The sequence below is a fragment of the Polypterus senegalus genome, chromosome 14 (genome assembly GCF_016835505.1).
Source record: "Polypterus senegalus isolate Bchr_013 chromosome 14, ASM1683550v1, whole genome shotgun sequence".
Lineage (NCBI taxonomy): Eukaryota > Metazoa > Chordata > Cladistia > Polypteriformes > Polypteridae > Polypterus > Polypterus senegalus.
Window position 1 is genome coordinate 48,829,196 of NC_053167.1, and position 27,615 is coordinate 48,856,810.

Here is a 27,615-nt window from a genome sequence, read left to right on the forward strand (position 1 = left end):
TGTGCTTGTGAGACTGTGTTTGGGCTGTGTGGACGGGGAAGGCGTGTCACACAGCTGAAAAAAATAAAAGCCTGTGTGTTTTGTACACGTTGCCTCTCGTGGTCTGTGCTGGGTGGGCTATATAGCGCCTTTTACAACATACATACATATATATATATATATATATATATACATACACATATATATACATAAATATATATATATATATAAATTCAACGTCTGTCTGTCTCTCCGCTTTCATGAGAGAACTACTTGAACTACTTAACGAATTTAGATCGAGTTTTCTTCTTCCTTCCAGGTGATGTTGCAACTTCTCTCATGCTAAGAATTAGTTTGCTTGCAGAAGCGATATATTCATGCTAATATGAGACAGAGGCTGCAGGCTGAGGGGAGGGGGAAGTGTTATGTGAGGAGTAGGGAGCCGGATGGGGCCATCCTCACTGTCCTGTTTCACTACTATGTGGGTGAAGCCATATATATATATATATATATATATATATATATATAGTGCTCTGATGTCACAGGATGAATAGGAAAGGACACAGAGGTGCTTTCCATCTTTTTTTTTGTTCTTTATTTCACCTTATACAATTTTGTATTAGGAATTTGTTAGTTTTCGCATAGCCATTGTACAGCCATTGTGGAGCAATTGCAGGTTAAGGGCCTTGCTCAAGGGCCTAGCAGAGTAGGGTCTCTTTTGGCAGTGACGGGGATTCGAACCGGCAACCTTTCGGGATACCAGCACAGATCCTTAGCCTCAGAGCCACCACTCCGCCCTTATATATGAATCTACATGTGTGTATGGATGATGCAAATCTTCTGACTTACCTGCTCTATAACATAGAAGGCAAAATGCAAGCGTTGCCTCTGAAGTATTGGGATCAGGTGTCTCAGCAAAATGGGAAGGTGCTCATGTCGATTTCGAAAAGGCACCAAGATTGCCACCTACACAGAAAAATAACATTAGATCTGAATTAGTCAGTGTATGCAATACAATACAATACGATTTAATACATCACATAAAGTCTCATACATGCCACATTCTTGTCTCTCTTCTCATATTAGCTTACTGGAATTATTAAAGTGACTTGTCAAAAATGCTAAGTAGTTCCTCTTAAATGAGCTTTACATTAAAGAGAAATGTAACTCTTCATTACTATTCTAGAAGTGGACATAGATGGCAATGTTTTAAAGCAGAATGTCGAACACAATTTTAGAAGTGAAAACTAGATACCTCAAGAACGTACTGTAGATTTTTTTGAAGCTTTGCGTTTTTAGACTTTAAACTGAACATTCCAAATAAAATATATAAAAGGAAAAGTAGTCAAAGCATACATGTCTAATGTTTTGCTCAAACAGATGAGACATTTGGCAGAGAAGTAAAACACAAAACATGACAGTTAAAAGCCCAGGAAGGTAATGAAGGATTCAGTGTGAACCCAACCACTTACTATTTTTACAGTCTATGAAGTCTACGTGTTTACACCCTTTTGACAACAAATAAGCAATAAATGGAAGAATGAACTGAAGACTCCATGGGCATCTCAATTACAGTATATCTAAAGGTATCTACAGTATGTACATACTTTTATTTTTTAACTGTTGATTTTTACTTGATTCTATGAAGTACAAGCATGAGAAATGTCAAAACAGTAAACCGTAATGAAACAAATAAACCTCTTTTATCCTGGAAATGGAAATAGAAGGAGCTGTTATACTGAATTATCATATAACCAGGTGCCATCCCATCTCCATGTGGCTGGTCAGAGCACTCTTCCACTGTAGGACTGATGTCTTCCCTTCTTTCCTGTCAATGCAGCAGTCCCACCTCCACATGGGCCTTCCAGGCCTAATCATGGCAGCATGGCATCACAATTCTCTCCCTGCATTTTTGAACCTTTTCCCCATAGGCTCTGGATTTTTACATAGTCCAAATAGTTGCCATTAGATTAATAACTGATAATAAATGACTTTGTATGAACATGCTATAATGGAGTGGTAGCACACACAGCATGCTGTCACTAACCTCTAGGTCCAGATAACCTTAAAATTGGACTAAATGCACTAATACAGAACCAAATTTCACCAATTTTATATAAAGATGCATCCCTCTATTATTCCTCCATTAGCTGTGAAACTCATTTGGTTGTAGTATAGGGTCAGAGGGACCAGCAATATTTATGCATGGCAGGAATTGGCACTGGATAGGCTGCCATATTTACAGCAATTCAAAGGAACACTTTAGACTTATTATTTAATGTATTCTGCCCTTATTTGTGAAACTGCAGAGAAAGCCACACAAACACAGGCACATGGTGCCAACACCACATAGATTGTGACCAGATTTGAACAATTTCTGCAGAAGCTCTAAAGCCACAGTGCTAACCACTGTGCCACTCTCATTTAACACAGGAATACTCTCCAGACATTTTATTGACTTGGCTGGTCCTCAGCTAATGGTTGCAAGCACCAGATTACATTACTTTTAAAAAGAAATGTTTTAACCTGGAATCTTTTGGATGCTCAATTTGAGATTTTCAAACTGCTTTATGCTAAAACAAAATCTTACAGAGCGTTTGGCAAATGCTGTTATTTGACGTTTTTATAAACGTTAAGCATATCAGAGCAGATCTGAATTTACTTAACTAGCAGGAGTAGTCTTGTATACACACTTCATCTTTACCAATCTGCAGAGCTAACTTCCTTTTTCAAAACTGTGCCACCAGATGACAGACACTGTAGCAATCAACATTTGCCAAGCAACCTCATTTAACCTCATTTGCTGTTGTTTAATGCACCTTTGATACATTGACGTTTTTTCATTTCTAAGTATCCTCTGACAAATTAGCTACCTATATGAAAATCGACCTTGCCACCTCGGCATCCTCAAACATTTTTACAATATCGCTTTTACCATTCCTTCCTGTATATCATATCACATCACATCATAACTTTTGTTGTTTTAATTACCACAGTCTCTTCTTTCATTTCACCCTTATCTTCATTATTTGAATAACTAAGTTTTAGCCATTATAGTGCCTTTCTTTTCTACTGTGAATACCATCTCAAGTAAGCTGACTCATGAAGCTGCTTCCTTAATTTTTGGAATTGGAACACAGGCAGGTTAGGTGACATTCTCAAGTGCAGAACTGTACTGGCACCTCTCTGCTTTATAGTCTCATGCCCTAGCCTCTGGGCCATACTATCAGCTCATGTAAAAAGAATGTTTGTCAAATGTAACAACAAAGTATGTCTGCAGAACTTAAATATGTCCTAACAACCACAAAAATGAAAAACTGCTCCTTCCATGTCATAATCCAAATTGTGCAAACCTAACAATAATCACAGGCCTGTGTACTCGAGTTGAATGAGGGTCTTAATACTATATAAATAAAGAAAATTTGTGATCTTTAAAATAGCTAATGAAATTCGACTGTCTTTAAGGTCAGAGTGCTGTCTGGTCTCTTACTAAAATATCTCCTCCAAAGGCCACTAGGCACATTCCATTGGATAATTAGGATTTGAAGAAATTGTAGTAAACCTGACGGAATTGTTTTGAACATGCGCATCTTCTGATGTTGATTTAGCCTGTTAATCATGCTGACCTCTTCGAATACTGATTGTTACTTTAACCACTTGGCTCAACCCATGGAAAGGCCAAAAAAGAAAGAAAGGTTGAGGCAGGACTAAAAAAAGTAAACAATAAACAACTAGGATTAAAAAAGAATGCAACCTGTACTTTTCAAAACAGCAACCTCCAATTACAAGAGTGCAGCTTAACGACATATTGAAAAATGAAACATCAAGGTGCCTATTGAACAGTTTAAGTCTAATTAGGTTTCAAGCAGAACGAGCTTTATTGCCTCAAAAGTCATACATAAATAAAGCGTATTTTGCATTTAAAGGGAATGCACTTGATGAACTAGTATGAAGGCAGGTGAAATGAACTCTAGCTCCTCAATAGCTACGATATGATTAAATGGTTTCATTTAAAAGGCGGGTGAGTATTGTGACTTGTTGATTACACTTTTTTCCAAATTACTAATGCCTAACATTAGAACAGATTTCTTTGCAATGTTATAAAAAGTATTCACTTATTTGGAAGTTTTCACAGATTTCTTTGCAATGTTATAAAAAGTATTCACTTATTTGGAAGTTTTCACATCTTATTGTTATGCAACATTTAGCTTTTGTTGACATTGATCAAAACACTTTAATGTCAAAGTGAAAACAGATCTCTCTGAAGTAGTCTAAATTTAAAACAAATCTAAAACACAAAATAATTGATTGCACAACTATTCACCCCTTCAATGAAACGCACCTAAATCAGTGGTGCAGGCCAATTGGTTTTAGAAGTCACAGAATTACTTAAATGGAGACCACATGTCTGGACTTACCATTGATTGCACATTGTAGTATAAATGCACCTTATCAGGCATATGCAGCTTGTGGTGAGTCAGTGTGGTGGCATAACCAACACATTAAACACAAAAGAACACTCCAAGCAACTCCCTGAAAAGGTAATTGAAAAGAGCAATTCGGAAGATGGAGACAAGATAATATCCAAGACACTGAATATTCCTTACAGTCCAGTTAAATCAAGCATTAAGAAATGGAAGGAGTATGGCACAGCTGTAAATGTACTTCGAGCAGACAACCCACAAAAATTGAGTGATCATGCAAGAAGAAGAGAGGAAGGCCACCAAGAGAGCTTTGATAACTCTGAAGCTATAGCAGCTAAGACTGGAGAAGTTGTGCATACAGCAACTGTAGCTCGAGTACTTCACCAGTCGCAACTTTGAAAGGAAAGTGGCAAAGACAAAGCTACCGAAAAAGAAAAGGCAAAACATCCTGGTTAGACATTGCCAGAAGACAAGTCAACTGAAAGAGGGTTCTCTGATCTGATGAGACCAAAATTGAGTTTTTTTGGCCATCACAGTAAATGCCATATTTGGCATAAGCCCAACACTGCACATTATCAAAAACAACCCATCCCCACTCAGAAGCATGGTGGTTACAGTATCATGTTCAAGTTTCAAGTCTTATTGTCATACACAGATAACAATGGAATGTTATGGGGATGCTTGTCTGAAGCAGGCCCTACAAAGCTTATGATGGTAGAAGGCAAAAAAAGAATGCAGGGAAATCTTGGAGGAAAACCTAATGCAGTCTACAAGAAACCCGCACCTCGGTAGAAGATTTGTCCTCCAGCAAGACCAATTACCCCAAGAATGAAACCCAAGAATAGCTGTGTGGCTGAGACAGAATCCAGGTCTCAATCCAACAGAGAAGGTATGGCTGGCCTTGCAGAAGGTTGTTCACTCACAATCCCCTTGCAACCTGACCAAGCTGAGCAGTTCTGCAAAGACTACTGGAGAAAAATGGTTGCTTCCAGATGTGAAAAGCTAATAGAAACCTATGCACACTGGCTGTCATGGCTGCCAAAGGTGCATCTACTAATGCTAAGCTGAAGGGTATGAATACTTATAAGACCAATTATTTTGTGTTGTATATTTGTAGTTAATTTAAATCACTCTGCAGAGATCTGGTTTCATTTTGACAGTAAAGTCTTTTCCTTTTAATCAGTGTCAAAGATCAAAAAGAAATCCTCTGTGATTCAGTGTTGTAGAATAATAAAACGAGAAAATTCCAAGGGGTGAATACCTTTTTTAGGCAGTGAATTTAAGTTGAGCAACACATTGGGCCTGTATTAACTAACACTCAAGACACTGATTTACACAAATGAATCCAAAGCCATTGAGTGCAAACATGTGCTAACATGAAGTAATATGTGCTGTGGCACGCTTACAATTTACCAGAATAGCGTTTAACTAATGTACCATGCAAGTCATTTTTCTGGAATCTTGGCAATCACAAAGGCATTTAATAAGTCATGTAAGGCGTCTGCAGATCACGGCACATGGATAAATGATCCAAAACTCAAATACAACAGTGTAGACATTTGTTACATATCTATTACTTGGATTTATTACAACAGTTAGATGATAAGCTTTATGTAATGTCAATGTACCTCATGGCTTGAAATTCCTGGATTACATTTATAAACCAACCAACTATTAGTATAGTAATAAAAAAAAATTTGGTTTAGGTGTTTCTAAAATTACTGGCTTCCACCACAGCATAATATAATTTCTGACTACTCTTTTACAGGAGCACAATATTTCATCCTATGGTGATAAGGACATTAAGGGCCTGCGTAAGGGCCTGTCTGTAGTCAGAATTTGCAACCACCTGCATTCCCCTATATGACACATTACTTTTTTTGCCAAAGTATTATATCTAACAAACATAACTGCTGACACTTGTCTTATTTTATTATCCTAGAGCTGAACTTTGGTCAACTAGATGCAACAAATGAGTACCTCTAATCACAGCTATGGCGACATTTATAACTCAGCCATATACAAGACTCTCTGTCAGTTCTCCCACTATAACAGACAGCTGATAACAAGTCACACACACCCAAGCTGATGACCCATTCACTCAAAGATACCAATTGTGTTTGTATGTGTGAGAAAAAAAAACAAAGTTAGACCCTGCCTGTAGATGTTCCTGCCTGAGTTTTGGGAGTGGTGTTGACCTTTAACCTCACAGGATCAGTGAAATCCTTTGAAAATATCGCCAGATTTATAAGCGGCATGCAGTGACAGGCTGAGAAGCTGTGGGACACTGCTGCTGAACTGCCACACCAATGGAAAACACGCAGTGCTTCCCCAAACACAAACAAGTTCTTGCAAAACAGGAAGGGAGAGGCGAGCGAACAAGTAAGAGCGCTAAACTCAGGGACAGAAGCAGCCTGGCATAAGCAGCGTTTTGCATCATTTGCTGAAAATGGGTGCATAACGTTATTAAGTGCATGAGTGTGAAGTTGATATATAGGTTGTTGTCTGAAAAAGAAAAAAAAAGTCTACTTGCTTCAGGTCTAAAGGCTTAAAGTGCTTATGAGCACATCCATATATCTTGTCCAGACTTCACTCCAACGAGTCATTTGAGACACTAAACAGCAGCACAGTTTTGATAAAATCTTCAGTGTTGGCTATTTAGGTATTTCACCTCAAACTGCAAGTTAAAGCTTTAGGAATGTGGTAATTAAAGTCAGCTCCCCAGGACTCTGGTCAGGAAGCCCATTAAAGGAAAAAGCGGAATTATGCAATTGCTCCATCAGGTTTCCGTGTAAGGTAGTAGCAACATGAGGTGCCTTAGAACAAAGATGTAAGACGGGAAGGCAAAAGCTTGCCACACCTGCTAGCTCCTTTTCAACAAGGTGGTGGGCTTTGAAAATAAACTGATGAAATTACATTAAACTATAAAAATAAAGAAGTAGTATTTTGGGAAACAGCAGCATTTTTTAATAAAAATAACCTATCACAAAGAGGTAGACGATGAACATGATGGATGGAGTGTTTTTGCCTTGAGGCTCAGAAATGCTCTTGAAGTAGAGGTGTAGAATTTTGTCATCCATGTATTCTATTGACCAAGGTATTCAGACCCCTAATTCAGTTTCTTCACTCTTAATCCATTTCATTGTCTTATATGATAAACTGGAACCGGCCTTACAGGAGCAAAAAAACAACTTTAGGACCGAGCTTACAGCACAGTGGAGCATTCTTGCAATTTAATTTACCTAGTTTACATCAAGGGGGTTCAATGATTAAAACTGCCACCTTAAAACTCTAGAACCCTGGATTTATATCCCTGCTTGTGTCAAGTCTAAACATTTTCCATGTATGTGCAGGGTCTGTCTTAGGGTATTCAAAGCTTCCTCATCTTATTGACATTCTGGTTAAGGTGACTGCAAACCTAACATGGTTCATATGTGCAAGTCTGACTGCGCCTGACAATGGACTGGTGATTCATCCGTGGCTGAAAGCTTTTTGGCATCTAAGAGTGCATGGATGAAATAATAACCAATGGTAGCTTACTTCTCATAACTGTATATTTGGAGAACATTTTTATCCAAGAAGTAGAAGTATAGCCAGGGCACGAGACTTGCTCAGGTCACACTGTAAGTTGGGGTTAAGAAATAAATCAGTAATCTTGCAGTTTTACGGTCCAAAGCCTTAGCCACAATGCCCTACCCCTCCAGTTCATGATAGATACTGCTAACCTTGGCCCATGTCTCTCTAATATTACATATTTAACTTCTAAATATGTTATTTTGTAGTTATGTTCATTCTCATGTCAACACAGTACAGCCCAAATAGTTTACACTTTCTTCAGATTGTTTTTCTTTCTTTCTCTTAATTAGAATCTATATCTTAGAACAGGGGTGTCAAACTCCAGCCCTGGTGGGCCGCAGATTTTCATTCTGTTCCATTAATTAGTGAGCTGTTTTTGTTGCCTTAGTTTTAATTGATGTGACTCAGACCCCTTAGCTGGTTCTTTTTCCTTTGTGAGCAGCCAAACAATAATGAGACACAAAACAAGCCGCCACATGACCAGCTACTCTGAAAATAAAGAGTGAAGGTCGGTCATTTTGGTCTGCTCAGGTCACCAAAACATCTTGACAGTGGTCTTAGAAAAAACAGAAAATCAACAGTCTTCTGTGGCAGAATGAGAGCAGCAACAAGTCATGATATTCAGTAATGGCTTTAATTAACAGTAAGAATTGGCTTCTCATTAAGAAACTGGTTGGAGTGAAATTGGCTAGAGTTTGATGTTCCAATTTAGCTGGTCTTCTGTTGGCTCATTGCACATCTCATTTCTGTTTGGCTGCCATTTATTGACGAAATGAATCAATTCAGAGGACTGAATCCTTAAAAATAGGGCTATTGAAGTGAATGGAAAAGGAGTTAATTAGCTGTGAAAATTAGGAAAAGGGTTAGAATGAAAACCTGCAGGCACTGCGGCCCACCAGAACCGGAGTTGGACACCCCTATTTTAGAGGTACATGATATTTTGTTTAAATAATGTCTTATATAGCAGTTTATAGTGAGTTGGTGTACTTGATCTTAACTTGTTATGGAAGATTACAGTAAAGCATTTTTTAACAAGTGCAAAAAGCAGCAAAGTTCACAGTAACCAGAGCTATGCAAATTGAAGTCAAAGTGCAATATTTTGCATCTGTTTAGTGTCAGATGGAAATTCAGCTAAGACAGAAGACAATATTATATACTATTTGATGAGATAACCAATTGGACTCTGTTTTATTATGCTTTAAATGAATGAGGTTTCTGTACTTGATATAATTCATGTTCTCCTTTCAATCAATCGATCGATCGATGGATAGATGGATGGATGGATACTATATTAATCCCAAGGGGAAATTCACATATAATTATCTTTTAAAACATTGTTTGGTGCTGGTCCCTAGAATATTTTTGCTGGTGTGTGAAATCACTCAATTCTCATTTCATGCTTTTTTAGCCAATGTGAACACTTTTCAGATAACATTTCGAATGGATAATTGCATCATGTTCTATCCTAAGTATTACTAACTTTACATGTAACCTGACAATGAAATTTGGATCTTATATGTGACTCAAAAGATTCTAAACACTAGTCTGTAGAATCCAAACTCCCAAATATAGATGCTTGAAACTCAAATGGGACCAATAGTCACCCAACTGATCTAATGTTACTATATCTGGATGCAGCAATCTCCAATGTATCAAGAAATCAGATCTGAAAGGAGAGTACCAGCACATTCATGTTTCCACTTCAGGTACTGCTTGGATACATTATGATACAGGGTAAATAAGTTTTATTATATTTTCCACATCAACAGTCTGTAAAGATTTCCTGAGTCTTCATCTGGTTCACAAGTCATAAAGATCGAAAACTGCTAAAAGAACATAGTAACATCAACACTTTCTAATTTTTTTATTTAGCTGTTGCTCTCAGGCATTCCAAAAGCCTTTTATTTAACACTGTTGTTATTTGTCTTAAGATATTCCACGAAATATATTATTTTAATCTCTTTACTTATCCAGTGTTTTCATACATATAACTGGCCAATTTACATAACCATTTTTGGGATACAGGGAGAACATGTTAACTTCATAAATAAAATGACTGAGCCAGAACCCTAAAGCTCCAAAGCTATATAATATTGCATTTTAACATAATCAACAGAATAAAAATTGCCTGTTTTTTAATGTTTTTATAATGATAATTACAACAGGGCTTGTTTCTGACAGACCATCGTTTTATCTCCAGTTTTCTTACCTTCCAGCGAGGTGTACAGTCAACAGGCTTCCAGTGTCCTCCCACCATTATATCCGAGTTCATCAACAGAGACTGCTGGACCTCCTGTAATGTGATCTCACTCATGTTCACATCCACTTGGCCCTCTGAAAAGCAGACAGAAAGAAGAATGATTCAAGGACAGGCCACACTAAAAGCATGCAAGTAGCTCACTAGAGAACGAACCTTTCATTATTCTACATTTGGCTTTACCAAAGGGGACTTACAAGACAAAGATGCATTACGTACTTTTATTTTTGGGCAGCTGTAGGTCAGGTAGGTTAAGTGACTGAGGGTCAAACAGAGTGTTATGGGAATTTATCTGAAAATATTGTGGCTTAAACCCCAGGCCTCAGTCCCTAGGCCACACAGCCTACTCTAGGGTGAGTCAGAGCACAGAGACAAGTCATGGAATGAACCTCAGATGAGCGCTGTGTGGGGACATGGGGGTAAGACAGTAAATAATTGAAATAAAGCCACAACGGCATATTCCTGAAGGAAAAGCACAGAGGGTTATACAAAAGGTGAAAGTGGTCATGCAGTGTTTCCTGGCAGATTGAAAAATACTGATTTGGGACAAAGGAATGGAAAAGTAAATTGGCTACCAGAAATAGGCTAGAGAGGGCAGTGGAAAGGCTAAAAAATAAAAATTGTATCAGTGTCGAGAAACACACACTTCATCCATCCATCCATTTTCTAACCTGCTGAATCCGAACACAGGGTCACGGAGGTCAGATGGAGCCAATCCCAGCCAACACAGGGCACAAGGCAGGAACCAATCCCAGGCAGGGTGCCAACCCACCGCAGGACACACACAAACACACCCACACACCAAGCACACACTAGGGCCAATTTAAAATCGCAAATCCACCTAACCTGCATGTCTTTGGACTGTGGGAAGAAACCGGAGCGCCCAGAGGAAACCCACGCAGACACGGGGAGAACATGCAAACTCCACGCAAAGAGGACGTGGAAAGCGAACCCGGGTCTCCTAACTGCGAGTCAGCAACACACTTAATGCTAAAGAAATTGAAAAATGAACACACGTAAAAGGAGTTATGTATTCATCTAATATTTTATGAACTAGGTTAAACTTAAAAAGTGAAGTGAGAATTATCACTTTTGTGTTATATAATCAAATCTATTTATGTGAAGTCATTAAAGCCACTTCCCTGCAGTTCAAGTTTCTTCATAATATAGTAAAAAATATTTAAGAAGCTTTTCCCTAGTTCAAAAGGTTTAAAGTTTTATTTTTTAGGGTAACAATATGCAAGGGGAAAAGACAGTGCCAGACTCACACTCTAAGGGCATTAGAAACTCAAACAAAACAAATCTTTGAAAGGCTTAAGTAACTTTATGAGGTACTATCCTCTAGAACAGTTTTCTAGTTCTGCTTGGAGGCTCCATCCATTAAACAGCTTAGCTTGTGGAGTTAAAGTTTCAGTGGTTTGCAATTTCTCTGTATCTGCAGAGGATACTTCAGTTTCCTCCCACATTCCATTAGCTTACAGGTTTTGTCAGATTGCACCTTTTAATTGGCCACAAAAGCATGTGTTAGTGCAGGAATTGGCGTCAGCCTCTGAACTGGAAAAAAAAAAGAAAAAAAATGCCTCTAAAAGAATTCTAGGAGAAAGACTCTTGGCTTCAGTTTCTTTTAAGAAAACCTCATTCACGAATAACATTCTGATTCTCCAGTACATTACCTTACCTAAATAATAATTTGATACACTACCAGAAATACAGGTTTAGAAGTGAACTGGGGCAGTATCAGGTAGAAGGCAGGGCACACTCGTACATACACACCCACACGCTTATTGGAACTGGGAAATCAGACCTAGATGTGCCAACCAACAAAACCTACACACTTCTAATGAAAATCACCTCAGACAGAGGTGATTGTGCAAGCCTCACACAGACAGTGACTGGGCCTAAATTTAAATCTACATCCCTAGAGCTATGAGGTAACTGTGCTCCACCATTGTGCAACCCCAAAAACAACAGAAGAGATTTTCAGAGGAGTTTAAATTAGAATTTACCAAATGATGTGTACTGAAGACTTGGCAAAGTAATAAATCAAGAGTCCACGGATGTTTAGTGCCCTGATTTATATAGAATAAGTGGAATAGGAAGGTGACCTGAAGGGTTGAAACAGCAGAATTTCAAAGATAATTCTGTATGTGACCTGGGGTCATAATTGATGAACTTGTTATTGGTCATTGCATTTTGAACTTCTCATAGTATAGAATTAAAATAATCCAGCTAGGGCTTGATCATGGATAAGAACAGGAAGGGTTGAGCCCAGCAATTACCCACAGGTCACAGACGAATACACTACTTGAAAATGATCAGTATGACTGTGACGCTCAAGAGATATTCAAAAGCAATGTTGCCTTAACTTGAGCAAGCATCCTGAGGCAAGCCTGGAATTTCAGGTATAGGACTGGGGATGCTTGGTGCAGACATTTGATATTAACAATTCATAACATTATACCCTATCAGCTGCAGTAAACTGGCTTATTTTGGATTGTTCAAGATAGGCAGGTGGTATGGGCACTAACTGGGAAGGGAAGCACTGTATTCCATATAACTTGCCACTGTTGGCATCCTCACACCCCCACCCACCCAGCTAAAGCCTTCATTCATTGACATTGACATTCTGCCATTTCTATTCCCCTAATAACTTACAATAATGTAGTTTTTGAGATAATTAGGATGTCTAATTGATTGGCACGTGTAGGTGTCCACTTAACTTCCACTTTCTACAGCAGAACCGAGCAGCTTTAACTTGCCACAAATGAGGTTTGTATAAATTATTGAGTGGCTTGTTGAAGTAATTTGAGATAGCTGAGACAATTAAAGGAAAAAAGTGTGAAATTAAAAGTTATTAATTATATTTAGACATTCCAAAATGTGCACCTCAGGTTAATAGGTACATCTATCTAAATTAGCTCTAAATGAGTGACTGTGGGTTGATTGTGTGTGAGTGTGATGTGCAAATGGCTGGTGCGTCATCTATGACTGGCTCTTGCCTTGCAGCCAGTGTTTCAGGATCAGTCTTGGGCATTTTTGACAATGGATGGACAACATATTCATTTTTCTAATAATTCAGTCCATTTATACCAGCACAGCGTCGTAGGAAGTTGCAGCCAATGACAGCGACATCAAGAGCAAGGCAGAACCAAACCCCGGATGTCATGCCAGATTACCACAGGGTACACTTGCACACACACCCCCACACTCACTCATGCCTATTCAAATTACGGTTACCAATTAGCCTGAACTGTACGTCTAAGACATGGGAGACAACCTGACATGCAAACTCCACTCACTTGTCCTGGCAGGAGTTTGAACTTGGGATGTACAGCAAAAAGGCTTATCACAATGCTGCCATCTCACCCTGGAATAGATGTGTATATAAAATATAAATGTATGTTATATAGTACGTGCCAAATAATACAAACAGCACAAGAGATGTGTTTCACCGTACCTGGGGCTTGTCAGGTGTACACTATTTTGCTTCTCCTTTCCCTGTCAAGTAAGGAAACCTGCCACTATGGCATAGCGATTGAGACTTTACCTATATATATATATATATATATATATATATATATATATATATATATATATATATATATATATATATATATATATATATATATATATATATAATGTGGTAGCCGACCCGGACACAGACAGGCGGACACGTTCAAGTCACTCAACACACATTTATTCTTCATTGCCATATGTACAAAAGTGCAACACACCCCAAAAGTCCCCAAAGTCCAGGCCACCAATCAAATGCCTCCGCTACTCTCCTCCAAGACCTCGTCCTTCTTCCACCCGACTCAAGTCGTCGTATGTAGGGAGGCGGCCACTTTTATAATCACCCGGATGTGCTCCAGGTGCCTTCCGACAATCTTCCACCGTCACTCCCCAGTGTGGTGGAAGTGCCGGCTGCCCGCTTCTCTTCCCCCCAGCACTTCCGGGTGTGGAGGAAGTGCTGAGGTCCAGGGCTCCCAAGGCATTGGGGCGCGGTGACCACAGTACCCTACAGGGTTGAGCTTCAAAGCTCTGTACCCATGGTCCCCATATCCACCAGAGTGGTCACCCCCACGTGGTCTGGGGGAGGCGTAAGCCCCCCCAGCCACCTGTGACAATAATATATAATACACACAAATATATATACACACACACACGCTACCAGTCAAAATTTAGAATTTTGATAGAAATGCATACCTTTTTATAGAATACTATTAAACCGATTTAAAAATATAACCAAGACATTAGCAGTGTTTCTAATATCTATTACTGCTAGAAATTACTGATTTGTAATTTATTATTCACCTATGACTGCAAAGCCCCATTATCAGCAGCCATTCCTTTAGTGTCCTAATGGTCAATTCCCTTAGCTTACCTTTAATTAATCATTTTAAATGCACTGGCATTCCTAAAGTTCAGTTTTGGTTTCAGAAATTGCCAAAATAAAACAGCTTTCTCAAAAAGCATGCAGGTGTATTGTTTTGTCAGGATGAAGATTATTCCATGTGACAGACTGATAAAAAACTAATGATTTCATATAAAGGTGTATTGAGTGAAGACAGCAAACTGAATACAATCAGGAAGGAAAAAGAAGGGGAAGGTTCTGAAATACAACTGCCTAAGAAGATAAGTACATCACAGCCTGTAGTTTGAGAAACAAATGCCTTACAGGTCCTCAGTTGGCTTCTTCCTTAAATAAACGACAAATAGCAGTGTTGTCTGCAACAGAGAACAGACGGTTCCAAGATGCTGACTATAATATACCTTTCCAGTCATCTTCCATCCAATGTCTGTGTTCTTTTGTCCATTTTAATCTGTTCTTTTCATTTGCCGGTTTCAGATGTGTTTTTTTATTTGAAACTCTTCTGCTTAGGTCAGCATTCCCATGGAGGATTAAAAAAATAATGTAGCACTAACGTCTGTGACACCAATGAACAGATTGCAGGAAATTCGAAATGTTGCTGCCTCGGAGGATAAACCCCAACACTCCTTGACTGGCTCACCTACAGTACACTGACTTCCATATCCACAAAACGCACTAAGCTGTCAATTACAACACTACTTTCAAACCAGTAACCTGTCAAGACATTTTATAATGCTGGCCTCTGCATTGTTTCTTATTATGCAACTTTGGGGTTAATGCACTTTGTGAAAAGTCTGTCCGTGTGACTTTATTGATGTAAAAGTTTAAATTGAACCTGAAAGCCTACCACATCACTTGAATTTTAGGTGGACTGAACTTAAACTTTTTTTAATCATCTAGTATGACTAACTCATTGCCACTAACTGTACCGCTTGTATTATGAACTCCTGTTTTCAACATACTGCTATGTTTCATCACTTCGTTTTTCCTTTAGTAAGCATTTTCAGGGCGCTGGTTACCCTTTGCTTTGTTATCTGTTTCATTTATCTTCCACTCCTCAATGTTATCTCTTTGTTTTGAATTATATTCGCCTATACTTAAAAAAATTAACTTGTGATGGTGCGCTTGCACTGCAAAAAAAAAAAAAACCCAAACAAATAAACATTGAACTACTGATATTCAATCCATAGTCAAGAACAACTGTTTCCAAGATTATCACAACTTTATTATAAAAGGTCTGCAGATATTTTACAGTTGTAAAACTTAAAAGCCACAGAAGGCTGAATTAGCATACTTTTTTTATGTTTGTGATCCTACGAATGCCGATCACACTGCAAATAGATAGTTGCTTCACCAGCACTTTTTGTGACTAAAAATATAAATGTTTCAAGTTGATTGAACATGCGTTATACCTTCATATAATTTGATAATATTAGTAATGAAAGATTCAACTGTTTCACAGTTATTTATGTAGTATAAATTATATACATGCATGTGAATTGCCCAGAATTTAAACAAAAGAAAGAATGTAGTGTAGCGATTGTTGCAAGGTTAAGTGATTTGGTTTATTGTTGTACTACTCTAAATTACATTTTGCAACAACATGAAGGTAAAAATGTTACTGCACTCCTATTACAACTATTGCTACTACGTGTACTCAACATCTTTGACTACCATATCATTTATACTGTATCTTGTACATAAAAGTCGATGCAATATTTATTAGTGTAGTTCAATCTGCAGTTCAATCAGTATTTGACCATAACAGCTAATAACTGCACAGTTCTGGGTTCAATGCCATGTCATGTCTGTGCGGATGTTTTGTCTTTTCCTGGTGTCTCAGCTTTCTCCATGCATCTCCACAAATAAATCTTGTCAATGGGTTCAGACAAGGGAGGTCATGTTTTTCTAACATGCTGGAATTCTATGGAAGCAACAAAAAGATATAATCAAAGTGGAGCAAATGATATTATTTATTTGGACTTTCAGAAAGCATTTGATAAAGTGCCACATGAGAGGTTAGGCATCAAACTAAAAGAAGCAGGAGTTCAGGGTGTTGCATGTAGATGGATGCAGAACTGGCTCACGCATAGGAAGCAGGTGGTTATGGTGCAAAGCACCTTATCAGAATTGCATGCCATGAAGTGTGGTGTTCCACAGGAGTCAGAGCTAGGGCCGCTGCTATTTTGAATATACATAAATGAGTTGGAAAGGAATATAATTGGCAGATAATCTGGAATCTATGGAATAATTACAGAAGGATTTGGACAGCAAACAGGTTTGGGCAGATTTGTGGCAGATAATATTTAAAGTATTACATGTAGGAAGTAAAAATGCTAAGCTGGAATACACAATGAGAGGTCTGAAAATTGAAAGTGCACCTTATGAGAAGGATTTCGGAGTTGCAGTGGACTTGATATTATCAACTTTTAGACAGTATAACGCACTGATGAGGCCACATCTGGAGTACTGTGTGAAGTTTGGGTCTCCAGGCTACAAAACAGGCATAGAAGCGATAGAAATGTTCTGGGCTGATTTCAGGACTACAGGGGATGAATTATAAGGAAAGATAAAAGGAATTGAGCCGCTCCAGTTTAAACAATAGATGATTAAGAGACAACATGACTGGTGTGTTTAAAGTTATGAAGGAAATTAGTACAGTGATTCGAGACTGTTATTATAAAATGAGTTCATCAAGAACTTGGGGACACAAATAGAAACTTGTTAAGGGTAAAGTTTGCATAAACTTTATACATTTGTCTTCACACAGAAAACCACAGATTCATGGAACAATCTAACAAGTAATGTAGTGGACAGTAAGACTTTAAGGACTTTTAAAGCTAGACTTGATGTTACTATAGAAGAGTTAAGTGGATAGGACTAGCAAGCATTGTTGGGCTGAAATGCCCGATCTTGCCTAGATTGTTCTGATGTTCTAATGTTCTGAAATGCTGAGCATCTATGGGCAACAATATGCCACAAGTTTTGGTGGTCTCTCCGAATTTGTTCTAGTTTCACTGAAAATCATGCCATGCTGTCTATTTCTCTCTGTCCACCCCAGAGGAGGTTATTTTCTCTGGGCATAACTGCTGCCAAGTCGATTCTAGCTGCTTGCTGGAAATTAGCTGGTCGTCTTTCTTTTGCACTCCGGAAAGCATCTCTACTCAATCTTACTCTTCCTGAAGTGTCAGTGGAGAATTATAACGGGTCTTCTGGCCCCTAACATTGTTAAATGGAAAACCACAGTGTAGCTAATCTGTGCACGATTGTCCTGTGATTCTTATTGCCACTTTCGTTTTTAATCTTTAGGGCATGCTGTTTGGGTTACATTTCTCTCCTTGGCGTGTCCAGGAATTTGGCCTATAAATTTTCCATTCTGACAGTTCAGATCTATCGTAAGTGTGTGTGATACAGTTAGATTGGTGGGAAGTTTGGTTAAACATTAAAACAAAAGGAATCCAAGCTATGAGTTTTAGAGATACTTAAAGTGACTGCCGTACAAAACAGGTAAACTAGACAAGAACACAGGTCACCTTCCACAATAAAATGAATAATATTTTTTCTTTTGTTTTGTTTAAATAATGAAGACAATGTCAACTAATTCTCCACAGTCTGCACAGTATGTTCTTGATACGCTGATAATGGGTTGAATACTGATTTTTTTAAAGGCAGTGGCAGGCTACCCAAAGTACAAAAATCATTTAGTTCAGTTTTCCAGCTTGCATACTTTAACTACAGATGTTTTTCTGTTTCATTAATATTTCATTCATCTTTCATAGTCAACTAACAAAAACTTCTGCACTTCTAAGACATTACATCAAATGGTTCTGTATACATCCTTACATGGATGTACGTCCTCAATTCCCTTCATCTCTTTTTGTTTCAAGGAATAAAACAGCATGTCCTCCCCATATTTGTGTGGGGCTTTTCTGTGGTTACTATATAGTCACTCCCGTTTACCTTCCACATCCCAATTGTCTACATGGACCCATTTTGGGTTCATAAGTGAGTGGGACCTTTGACAGATAGAGACATACTCAGTGTTGCCAGGATAGGCTCCATGATCCTGAAATGGGTATGGAAAATCTGGTAGAAATCAACATCTTAATTAAAAAAAGAAAGTTATCCTCTACCAGAACAAGTCTGATAAAAACATTTTGAAGTCAGTAATCAAGCATGAGAAAAGCTTGTACATCTGCATAATTTATTACCACCTGCAGCACACCATGCTGAGGAACAAGCATCCATCACAGCAGTCTGTTACAGAATGGCCAGAATGATCAAAATATTAAGGGTATCGGTCTATTTTATAAGCAAATGATTTAAAAGAACAGTGTTAACCAATGCATATATTTACTCTGGTTGGTTCATTGGGCTACACCCAAATTAAAAATAAAAGTCTTATGTTATTATACTCTTGTTCTTCTCATATCCTTTGGATTGAGCCACCACTCTTGAAAATTATGTGTATGTAACAAATGTCCAGTCTTCTTGTTTATGAAAACCAAATACTAAATTATTCTCTCACAGAAAGAAATGGATTCTACTTTAATATAGTAAAAAACGTGTATACACATAAATCTAAACATAAGCTTGCTGAAATATAATATACAATAAGAAGCTTCTTTGGCATGTCTTTTATAGACTAAGGAATGAGTACTTTAAATCTAAATAGTTAAGAAACATCTTTCAAAGTGTCACACGTGTGATTCGGAGGAAGCTGACTGGACCAAGTGAAGGTAATTATCCACCAGGCCAGAGGGTGGCGAGGTGCGCTAAACCTTATTCTGTTATCTCTGCAGGCCAGTTACGGGAACACCTGCTTGATTTAACAACAACAACGTCACTTCCGGTTCAGGTGTCAAGAATGATGTCACTTCTGATTCCGGCACCAAGAAAGATGTCATTTCTGGTTTCCAGCCTTAGATGACATCACTTCTAGCCTCACCCTTTAGAACCGCCATCTTCTCCACCACCAGATCAGTTCAGTCTGGAACTCAACCCATGTACATCACCCTTTTTTAGCCAGGGACAATATGCGGGTGGCTACCCCAAACCTTTCCAGTGTGTTAAGACTAATTATTTTACAAAAGTAAAACTCAAAGATAAATGCATGTGAGACTACAACAGACTTACTGTTGCACCAGTCCCTATTCATTTCTGTCTGTCTTGTTAGTATGGTTGGTAGTGTTGTAAGATACCAAATACTTCTGCAAATCTGGGACAATTGCAGATACAGGACCCCATAAGGATGATCACCTTTTTGCAGCATCTATCCCCCAATGCAAGTCAAGTCAAGTCGGGGAGCATGCAATGGTACAGTGCGTTGCCGCACCCACTACATTGCGAAATAACTTGGGATCCTGGTTGGCAACCCCCCAGGCAGACACGTGGTCCAGTCCTACCCTCCAGAAATGACTCTCTATCTGCCGCAGTAAGGTGTTACGTGGGCAACCCCTTGGCCTGGTCCAGCCAATTGGGTCACCAACAATGAGGATCCTATGAGCCGGATCACCTTCTGGGAAATGCTCCAAATGGCCGTAGTGCCGTAACTGATGCTCCCTCAAGATGCAGGTAATGTGCCTCATTCGGGACTCCATGAGCAACCGCTCATTCAACACGAAGTCAAACCAAAGGTACCCAAGGATTTTCCGGAGAGACACAGTACCAAAAGAGTCCAGTCTTCATCTCAGGTCACTGGATAGCGTCCATGTCTCACAAACATATAGTAAGACAGGAAGCACCAGTACTTTAAAGACTTGGACCTTCGTCCTTTTGCATAGATATCGGGAGTGAAACACACCCCTTTCCAGTGACCTCATGGATGTGGTTGATGGTAGACTTCTTAGGAATAAAACCAGACTGTTCCGGTCGCTAGTAGGTGAGCAAGTGATCACGGATCCTATTGAGGACGACCCTAGCAAGGACCTTACCCAGCACCGAGAGCAGTGTTATCCCCCTGTAGTTGCTGCAATCCAGGCGATCACCCATCCCTTTCCTGATAGGGACACGTTTTCCAGTCAGTTGGGATGATGCCAGTCTCCCAAATGGAAGCAAACCGGTTCACCACCTGTGCAATCTCAGTGAGACTAGGCAGTTCACAGCTAATTGGAGGATCAGCCTCAAGAACCATGGACCCAGAGATATCCAACATCCTAGCCGGAGTATCAGCTTTGAACAACTGCTCAAAGTAGGCAGCTCAGCGGGTCACAACTGCAGTGTCATCCGTAAGGACCATTCCATCAGCTACCATGACTGGGACTCTACAAGGAACAGATTCAGATGTGCGTAATGCTTCAACGATCCCTCTGTAAGCAGGACGTGGGTCACTAGACCACAGATGGTGTGTCACTTGCTCACAGATTCCTCTAACAAACGCCTCTTTATCTGCCCTCAGAGCCCTCCCAGCCGTCCTTCTCAGTTCCCGGTACAGACCAGAGTTGCCATTGAGCCGTGCGCTGCGACTCCTCTCGATGATATTCAGGGTAATCTGTGAGATGAAACACCTCCTTCTGGGAACACCGGTAACACCAACACAACCTTCAGGGTCTTCTCACGGAAGGTCTTCCACATTCACATTAGGATCGGCAGTCGTACCCAAATCTGAACGTTCCTCACACAAACTGCGTGCAAACTCATTAGAAACAGCTTGGTCTTGGAGTCTTACTGCAATTATTTAATTATTAACAAACCTATGTCATATAGTGTAAGTTCAAGAAAAAAAAATTGGATAGATACAATATTTTACAATAACCTTTTCTCTCCCTCAAAAAGATAACCTATTATATACTAAATGCTTGTGATAGTCAATAACAGAAAAAAAATCACACATCCAGCGCTTTAGCAGTATATCATGGATTATGTGAATTTCCCCTTGGGATTAACAAAGTATCTATCAATTCAGCTATACAGGCGAAACCTGCAATGTCACTTTAAAAAGGGGAAAAGCAGGGCAGGTTGGGTTAGGAGCAAGCCAAGAAATATGTTTCCATAACATAACTGTTTTCTTAAATGAATGTCCGCAAGGGAGCTGAAAACCATCCCACTTCGTAGGACATTTCAGGAGATGAGCCTAGATGGAGATTGACTGCTCAGTGGGTCAAGTTAAAAGAAAAAGACAAAATAACATCTTTTGGTACTTACTCATTGAAGGAAGTCTCTCAGGACAGGTCTGATTTGGCAAGTATGTGAATCCATCAGGTAGATATGTTGTGGATTGGACAAAAGGCTCGCTAACGTTAAAGTCAAATGGATAATCTGCAAGAGAGAAGAATTCAAAGCAGACACTTAGAAACATTAAAAAAAAATCTTTATAGTAACATCAACAACATACAAACATGAAAGATTAATATGTGAAAGCAGAATTTTCTAAGCCAGTGTAAGTGATATGTTAAAACAACTTCATTGTCATGTGACTGGGGGCAGAGGATCATCATTTTCATTCCATTTAGGCCACCTTATCCTTTGCAGTTTCCTTCTGCTCAATCTGGTGAATTTCCAGATACTCCAAGGAAAGCAGACAGAGATACTGTATAATTCTTTCAGGAAAATAAAGTGGGAGACTAATTCTGAAGGATAGTGTAATATCCAGTCCAGTTCAGTTACATATCCAGCGCATACTTATATATTTTGTCCATTAAATCCAACCTGGGTTAGTTTGTGGTCACAAGTCTAAAATGAATGTCCATTTGGGTGCCTTTTTGTTGGAAGGAGTCTCTGCAGAGGTGTCAACTGAACATTGATTTATACCCTTTTAATCAGATAAAGTACAGAGTTGACCAAAGTGTTGGTAGTGCTACGGTTCACCCATTCACTTTAGTGTTCATTGAGGAATGCGGGTGGGGAGGTACAGCTGCATAACTCTGTTAAATCTGTTGACTTAACATGTCCTGTGTCCTATTAAAGCCTTGCAAAGTGGGCAATGCTCACCTAAATTCAAAATTAACCAAGCATTCTGTATTAATGAGTTGAAATTCAGACCTGTAATGCCCCCACACAATGTCATCCATGTTTTTCTGAATGCACTTTCTTCATTACACGGCCACAGAGTCATTTGTACCCTATTTGGAAAATTACACACCAGCTAAATATTTATTTGGACTATGTTAAGGTACCTATAACTAAGTAACAATGGGATGTACTGTACTGTATGTAAACACCATACTTCTCTAATAACATGAAAGTACAGACTTCACGGCACATGATGTGAGGAATGCTCTAATGGTATTCAACATTCTTAAACTGTGTTAGGTCCCTCCATATTATGCTTTAATCACATTCAGATTATTTGAGTGGTGGTCACCTACCAGGTAACGCTTGTGGTTGGTCGTTCAGTCGGCAAACGTCCACCATGTCTTCTCAGTTGCGAGAAGCAGATCATAGGCATGTTATATAATACTTGTCAAATAATACAAAGAGTACACGATATGTGTTTCACCCTAATTGGGGCTCATCAGGTGTACGCACCTTTGCTTCCCCTTGTGGGGATCAAACCTTGGACTTCATCGCCCGTCACTATCTGTGACTTTTACATATCCTCCTCTCTCTGTGTCTGAGTACATTTTCCTAATGGTATTCTGGTATACTACTCAAAATATTAAAGAAACACTTTTTCATCAGAGTATAGCATCAAGTCAATAAAACTTCTGGGATATTGATCTGGTCAGTTAAGTAGCAGAGGGGGTTGTTAATCAGTTTCAGCTGCTTTGGTGTTAATGAAATTAACAACAGGTACACTAGGGGGTAACATTGAGACAACCCCCAAAACAGGAATGGTTTAACAGGTGGAGGCCACTGACATTTTTCCCTCCTCATCTTTTCTGACTGTTTTTTCGCTAGTTTTGCATTTGGCTATGGTCAGTGTCACTACTGGTAGCATGAGGTGATACCTGGACCCTACAGAGGTTGCACAGGTAGTCCAACTTCTCCAGGATGGCACATCCCATGCCATTGCCAGAAGGTTTGCTGTGTCTCCCAGCACAGTCTCAAGGGCATAGAGGAGACTCCAGGAGACAGGCAGTAACTCTAGGAGAGCAGGACAGGGCCGTAGAAGGTCCTTAACCCATCGGCAGGACCGGTATCTGCTCCTTTGGGCAAGGAGGAACAGGATGCGCACTCCCAGAGCCCTACAAAATAACCTCCAGCAGGCCATTGGTGTGAATGTCTCTGACCAAACAATCAGAAACAGACTTCATGAGGGTGGCCTGAGGGCCCGACGTCCTCCAGTGGGCCCTGACCCTGTGCTCACTGCCTGGCACCGTGGAGCTCTATTGGCATTTGCCACAGAATACCAGAATTGGCAGGTCCACCACTGGCGCCCTGTGGTTTTCACAGATAAGAGCAGGTTTACCCTGATTACATGTGACAGATGTGCAAGGGTCCGGGGAGCCGTGGAGAATGTTATGCTGCCTGTAACATCGTTCAGCATGACTGGTTTGGTTGTGGATCAGTGATGGTCTGGAAAGGCATATCCATAAAGGGACGCATAGACCTCTACAGGCCAGGCAACAGCACCTTGACTGCCATTAGGTATCAGGATGAAATCCTTGAACCCACTGTCAAACACTATGCTGGTGCAGTGAGTCCTGAGTTCCTCCTGGTGCACGACAACGCCTGGCCTCATGTGGCGAGAATATGTAGGCAGTTCCTGGAGGATGAAGGAATTTTTACCATTGACTGGCACCCACGCTTGCCTGACCTACAGTAAATCCAATAGAACACCTCTGGGACATTATGTTTCGGTCCATCTGACACTGCCAGGTTGCACCTCAGCCTGTCCAGGAGCTCAGTGATGCCCTGGTCAAGATCTGGGAGGCGATCCCCTAGGACACCATCTGTCGTCTCATTAGGAGCATGCCCCGACGTTGTCAGGCATGTATACAAGCACGTGGGGGCCATACAAAATGGACTAGCCTGCTGCATCATTTTTTCACTTTAATTTTCGGGTGTCTTTGAATTTAGCCCTCTGTAGGTTGATAATTTTCATTTCCATCAAATGATGTGGCATCCTTTCGCTCCTAGCCCATTACCCAGTCCACATCAGTATGGATATCCAGCATTATTTTTTATCCCATTGAGATCTGATGTGTTTTCAAAGTGTTCCTTTAATTTTTTGAGCTATATATATATATATATATATATATATATATATATATATATATATATATATATATATATATATATATATATATATATATATATGATTTAGTCATTTGCATTTTTTTAACATACCCATTTTGAAGACATTTTCTGTTAATAAAAATTGGTGCAGTGATGTTTCTATATTATGAAAGCACTGCTCTGGCAACCTGGAACTATTCTCTATTAACTGTAAGTCATTGTATTCATTAGGCCTGAGTAAAAATATTGTTTTTTCCAATTAATCATTATTTTTCATTAAACGATTCTATATTTAATCTTAAAGTCTCAAGATTGATCTCGTGAATCTCTATCCTGCTCAATTATTATTATGTAGATTTTTGCTTATCTTTGCTTTTGGCATCCAATCCAATAGAGCCTGTTAAGGCTTTCTATTGAAAATGTGCTTTATTATCTCACATAAAATAGTGTGTCCTCTTTAACTGAAATCTTGTCTTTGACATGTATATCAGATGTTTGGACAGTAGATTCCTACATGACAATCACACATTAAAAACAATTGGGCATCTGTGGTGGATATGTTGCAGACAACTGCACTGCATGCCAGTCACACTGGGAGCAAACTTGCTGCCTATATGCAAAGCTACTGAGATGACTCGCTGATGTTCCAAAAACCTTTCTAGCATTCCCAATGCACTGCTGTATTGTGTGACAACATCAATCAAAAGTTTATGTGTTGGTAAGTCTAATAAATGTTGCTTCTCTTTAAACATGTGGCTAGCTGTACTGTCACTATGGAAAAAGTTTGCAATGTGCCACATCCGGCAAAGCAAGCGGGCACTTGGAATTTTCAGAGCAACATGCGATACAAAAGTAAGCGTGTGCTCAAAGCAGCCAACGTGAAAGTAGCTCCATAATAGCAACGTTATCAGTCATGACGGCCTGTTCTTTTTCGCTTATGTTCCATTGATTCAATGCAGCTGTTAACAAGCATCAGCTCTAGATCCTTGTTTTAAAATGCTTACCTTTTGTCTGAGGATTGTGAGGACGCATTTTTGACACTGATTAACTTGACTGCTACAAATGAGCAACTGAAGAATTATAGAAAGACACAAGTCTTCCAACTGTATCTTTAATTTCAACTAAATCAAGATTATTTTAAATGTCTAATGGGGAATAAATTTGTCTAATGGTTTAGTTAAAGGGTGTCTACATGGAGATTAATAACACATGAATAGCTTACTGAATAACATTTATTATTTAAGAAGCAATAGTAGATTATTTTATAATAGTATTATTTACAAGATAATATAGATGTAAAGTAGATGCCAATGCATTGTACTAAAACAAGGAGCCCCCTGGTAATGTGTGGACTCTGATGTGGCAATACATATGTTAGTTAAATTATGGAGAATTTTGAATGAGTGCAGAGTTGTGAAAAAAAGTAATGATATTTTGTTCCATGTCTTCTAAATGCTGATGTTAACTTTCCATTACTAATCATGTATTTCTTCTTCACTGTCATTCATTGCTTATGCATATGTTACGAAGTCACTATGCAGACACCCTTCAAAATAACATACTACTGAAATTTTTCACATTATATAAAGTTCTCTATGAATGGTTAAGTAATTTTCAGTCAAGATAAAATCAATATTGAATTGCCTCAGCGCATTGTGAATTGGATTTGAAGCAGGACATTAGTGCTGATATCCACCCGTACTATTCACCTAGACAATTCAATAATTCTCTTCTGAATTCTTGTGCGGGATCCTTCCTCTCAGACTGTCTCCATATTAGCACAGGTGCCCCTCAAGGCTATGTACTTTTCCCCCCTACTTTATTCCCTGTACACTAATGTCTGTAGGTCCACTAATCCTTCAAGTTCGCTGATGACACTACCATTATTGGACTATTTACTAATGGTAATGAAACCTCTTACAGAAAGGAGCTGTCTCACCTTGTGTCTTGGTGTGCTACCAATAACCTGGTCCTCACTATGACCAAGACAGTGGAAATGGTCAATGACTTTCACAAACAGAGGTTACAGTCTCTCCCAAAAGAAATGAATGATTCTGCAGTAAATATGTTGGAATCCTTCAAAATTTTGGCACCACTATCACCAACACTCTTAGCTGGGACATTAACACCACTTCCATCACTAAAAATGGTCAACAGCCATACCACATGCACTTCAGAACAGGTCATCCACCTGAAGCTAACAATGTCTGGGCTTGGCCAGTACTTAGCTTGGGTTGCTGCTGCAAGAGGTGTTGTTGAGACCAGCAGGGGGTGCTTACCCTGTGGTTTGAATGTGCATCGCAATCCTCCAGTCCAGTAAGAAAGGCACCATCCTTCAGATGAGTAAAACTGAAGTCCTGACTCTATGTGGTCATAAAAAGATCCCTGGGCAACCTTCGCAAACAGCAGGGTATATCCCAATATCCAGGCTAAATTGCCATCCATGGCCTAGTCATTCTGGCCCCCTAATCATCCCCTGTCTTCAATTCTCTATCTCTCTTACTACTTTACCATATAACAGATAATGTGCGGTGAGTGCAAAAAAGGCTGCTGTTGCATCATTCAGGCGGATGCTGCACATTAGTGGTAGTTGAAGTGGCTCCCTACTCAGTAAAAATGCCTTGATTAATGAGAAAAGTGCCATACAAATGTAAAGAATTTTTATTATTTGTTCTCATAAAACATCCTTACACTATGGTTAACTTCAAGGTTGGGGGGGGTTATCTGACTTATGAGTAATAAAGGTAGTCAACTGGGCGTATCTTGTGGTACAAATGTCTCTTTGGTAGAGACACTTGTGCAGTGACAGTGCTGTGGGTTTCCTAAATATTTCTGTTGTGTAAACTATATGACATAAATGTGCAATGTGACTGGCTGTTCAGTGGAGT

At 39.3% G+C, this 27,615-nt stretch overlaps 1 protein-coding gene across 1 annotated transcript in view; it reads right to left on the bottom strand.

Annotated features, from left to right (window-relative positions):
- The window catches only part of b4galt5 (UDP-Gal:betaGlcNAc beta 1,4- galactosyltransferase, polypeptide 5), a 122,423-nt gene that overhangs the window by 21,726 nt on the left and 73,082 nt on the right, over positions 1-27,615 (bottom strand). The window contains exons 3-5 of the mRNA XM_039735027.1: positions 21,752-21,865; positions 10,189-10,313; positions 829-945 (exon numbers count right to left, since the gene is read on the bottom strand). Coding sequence (XP_039590961.1) covers positions 829-945; positions 10,189-10,313; positions 21,752-21,865 — 356 coding nt within the window. The remainder of the gene's footprint in view (positions 1-828; positions 946-10,188; positions 10,314-21,751; positions 21,866-27,615) is intronic.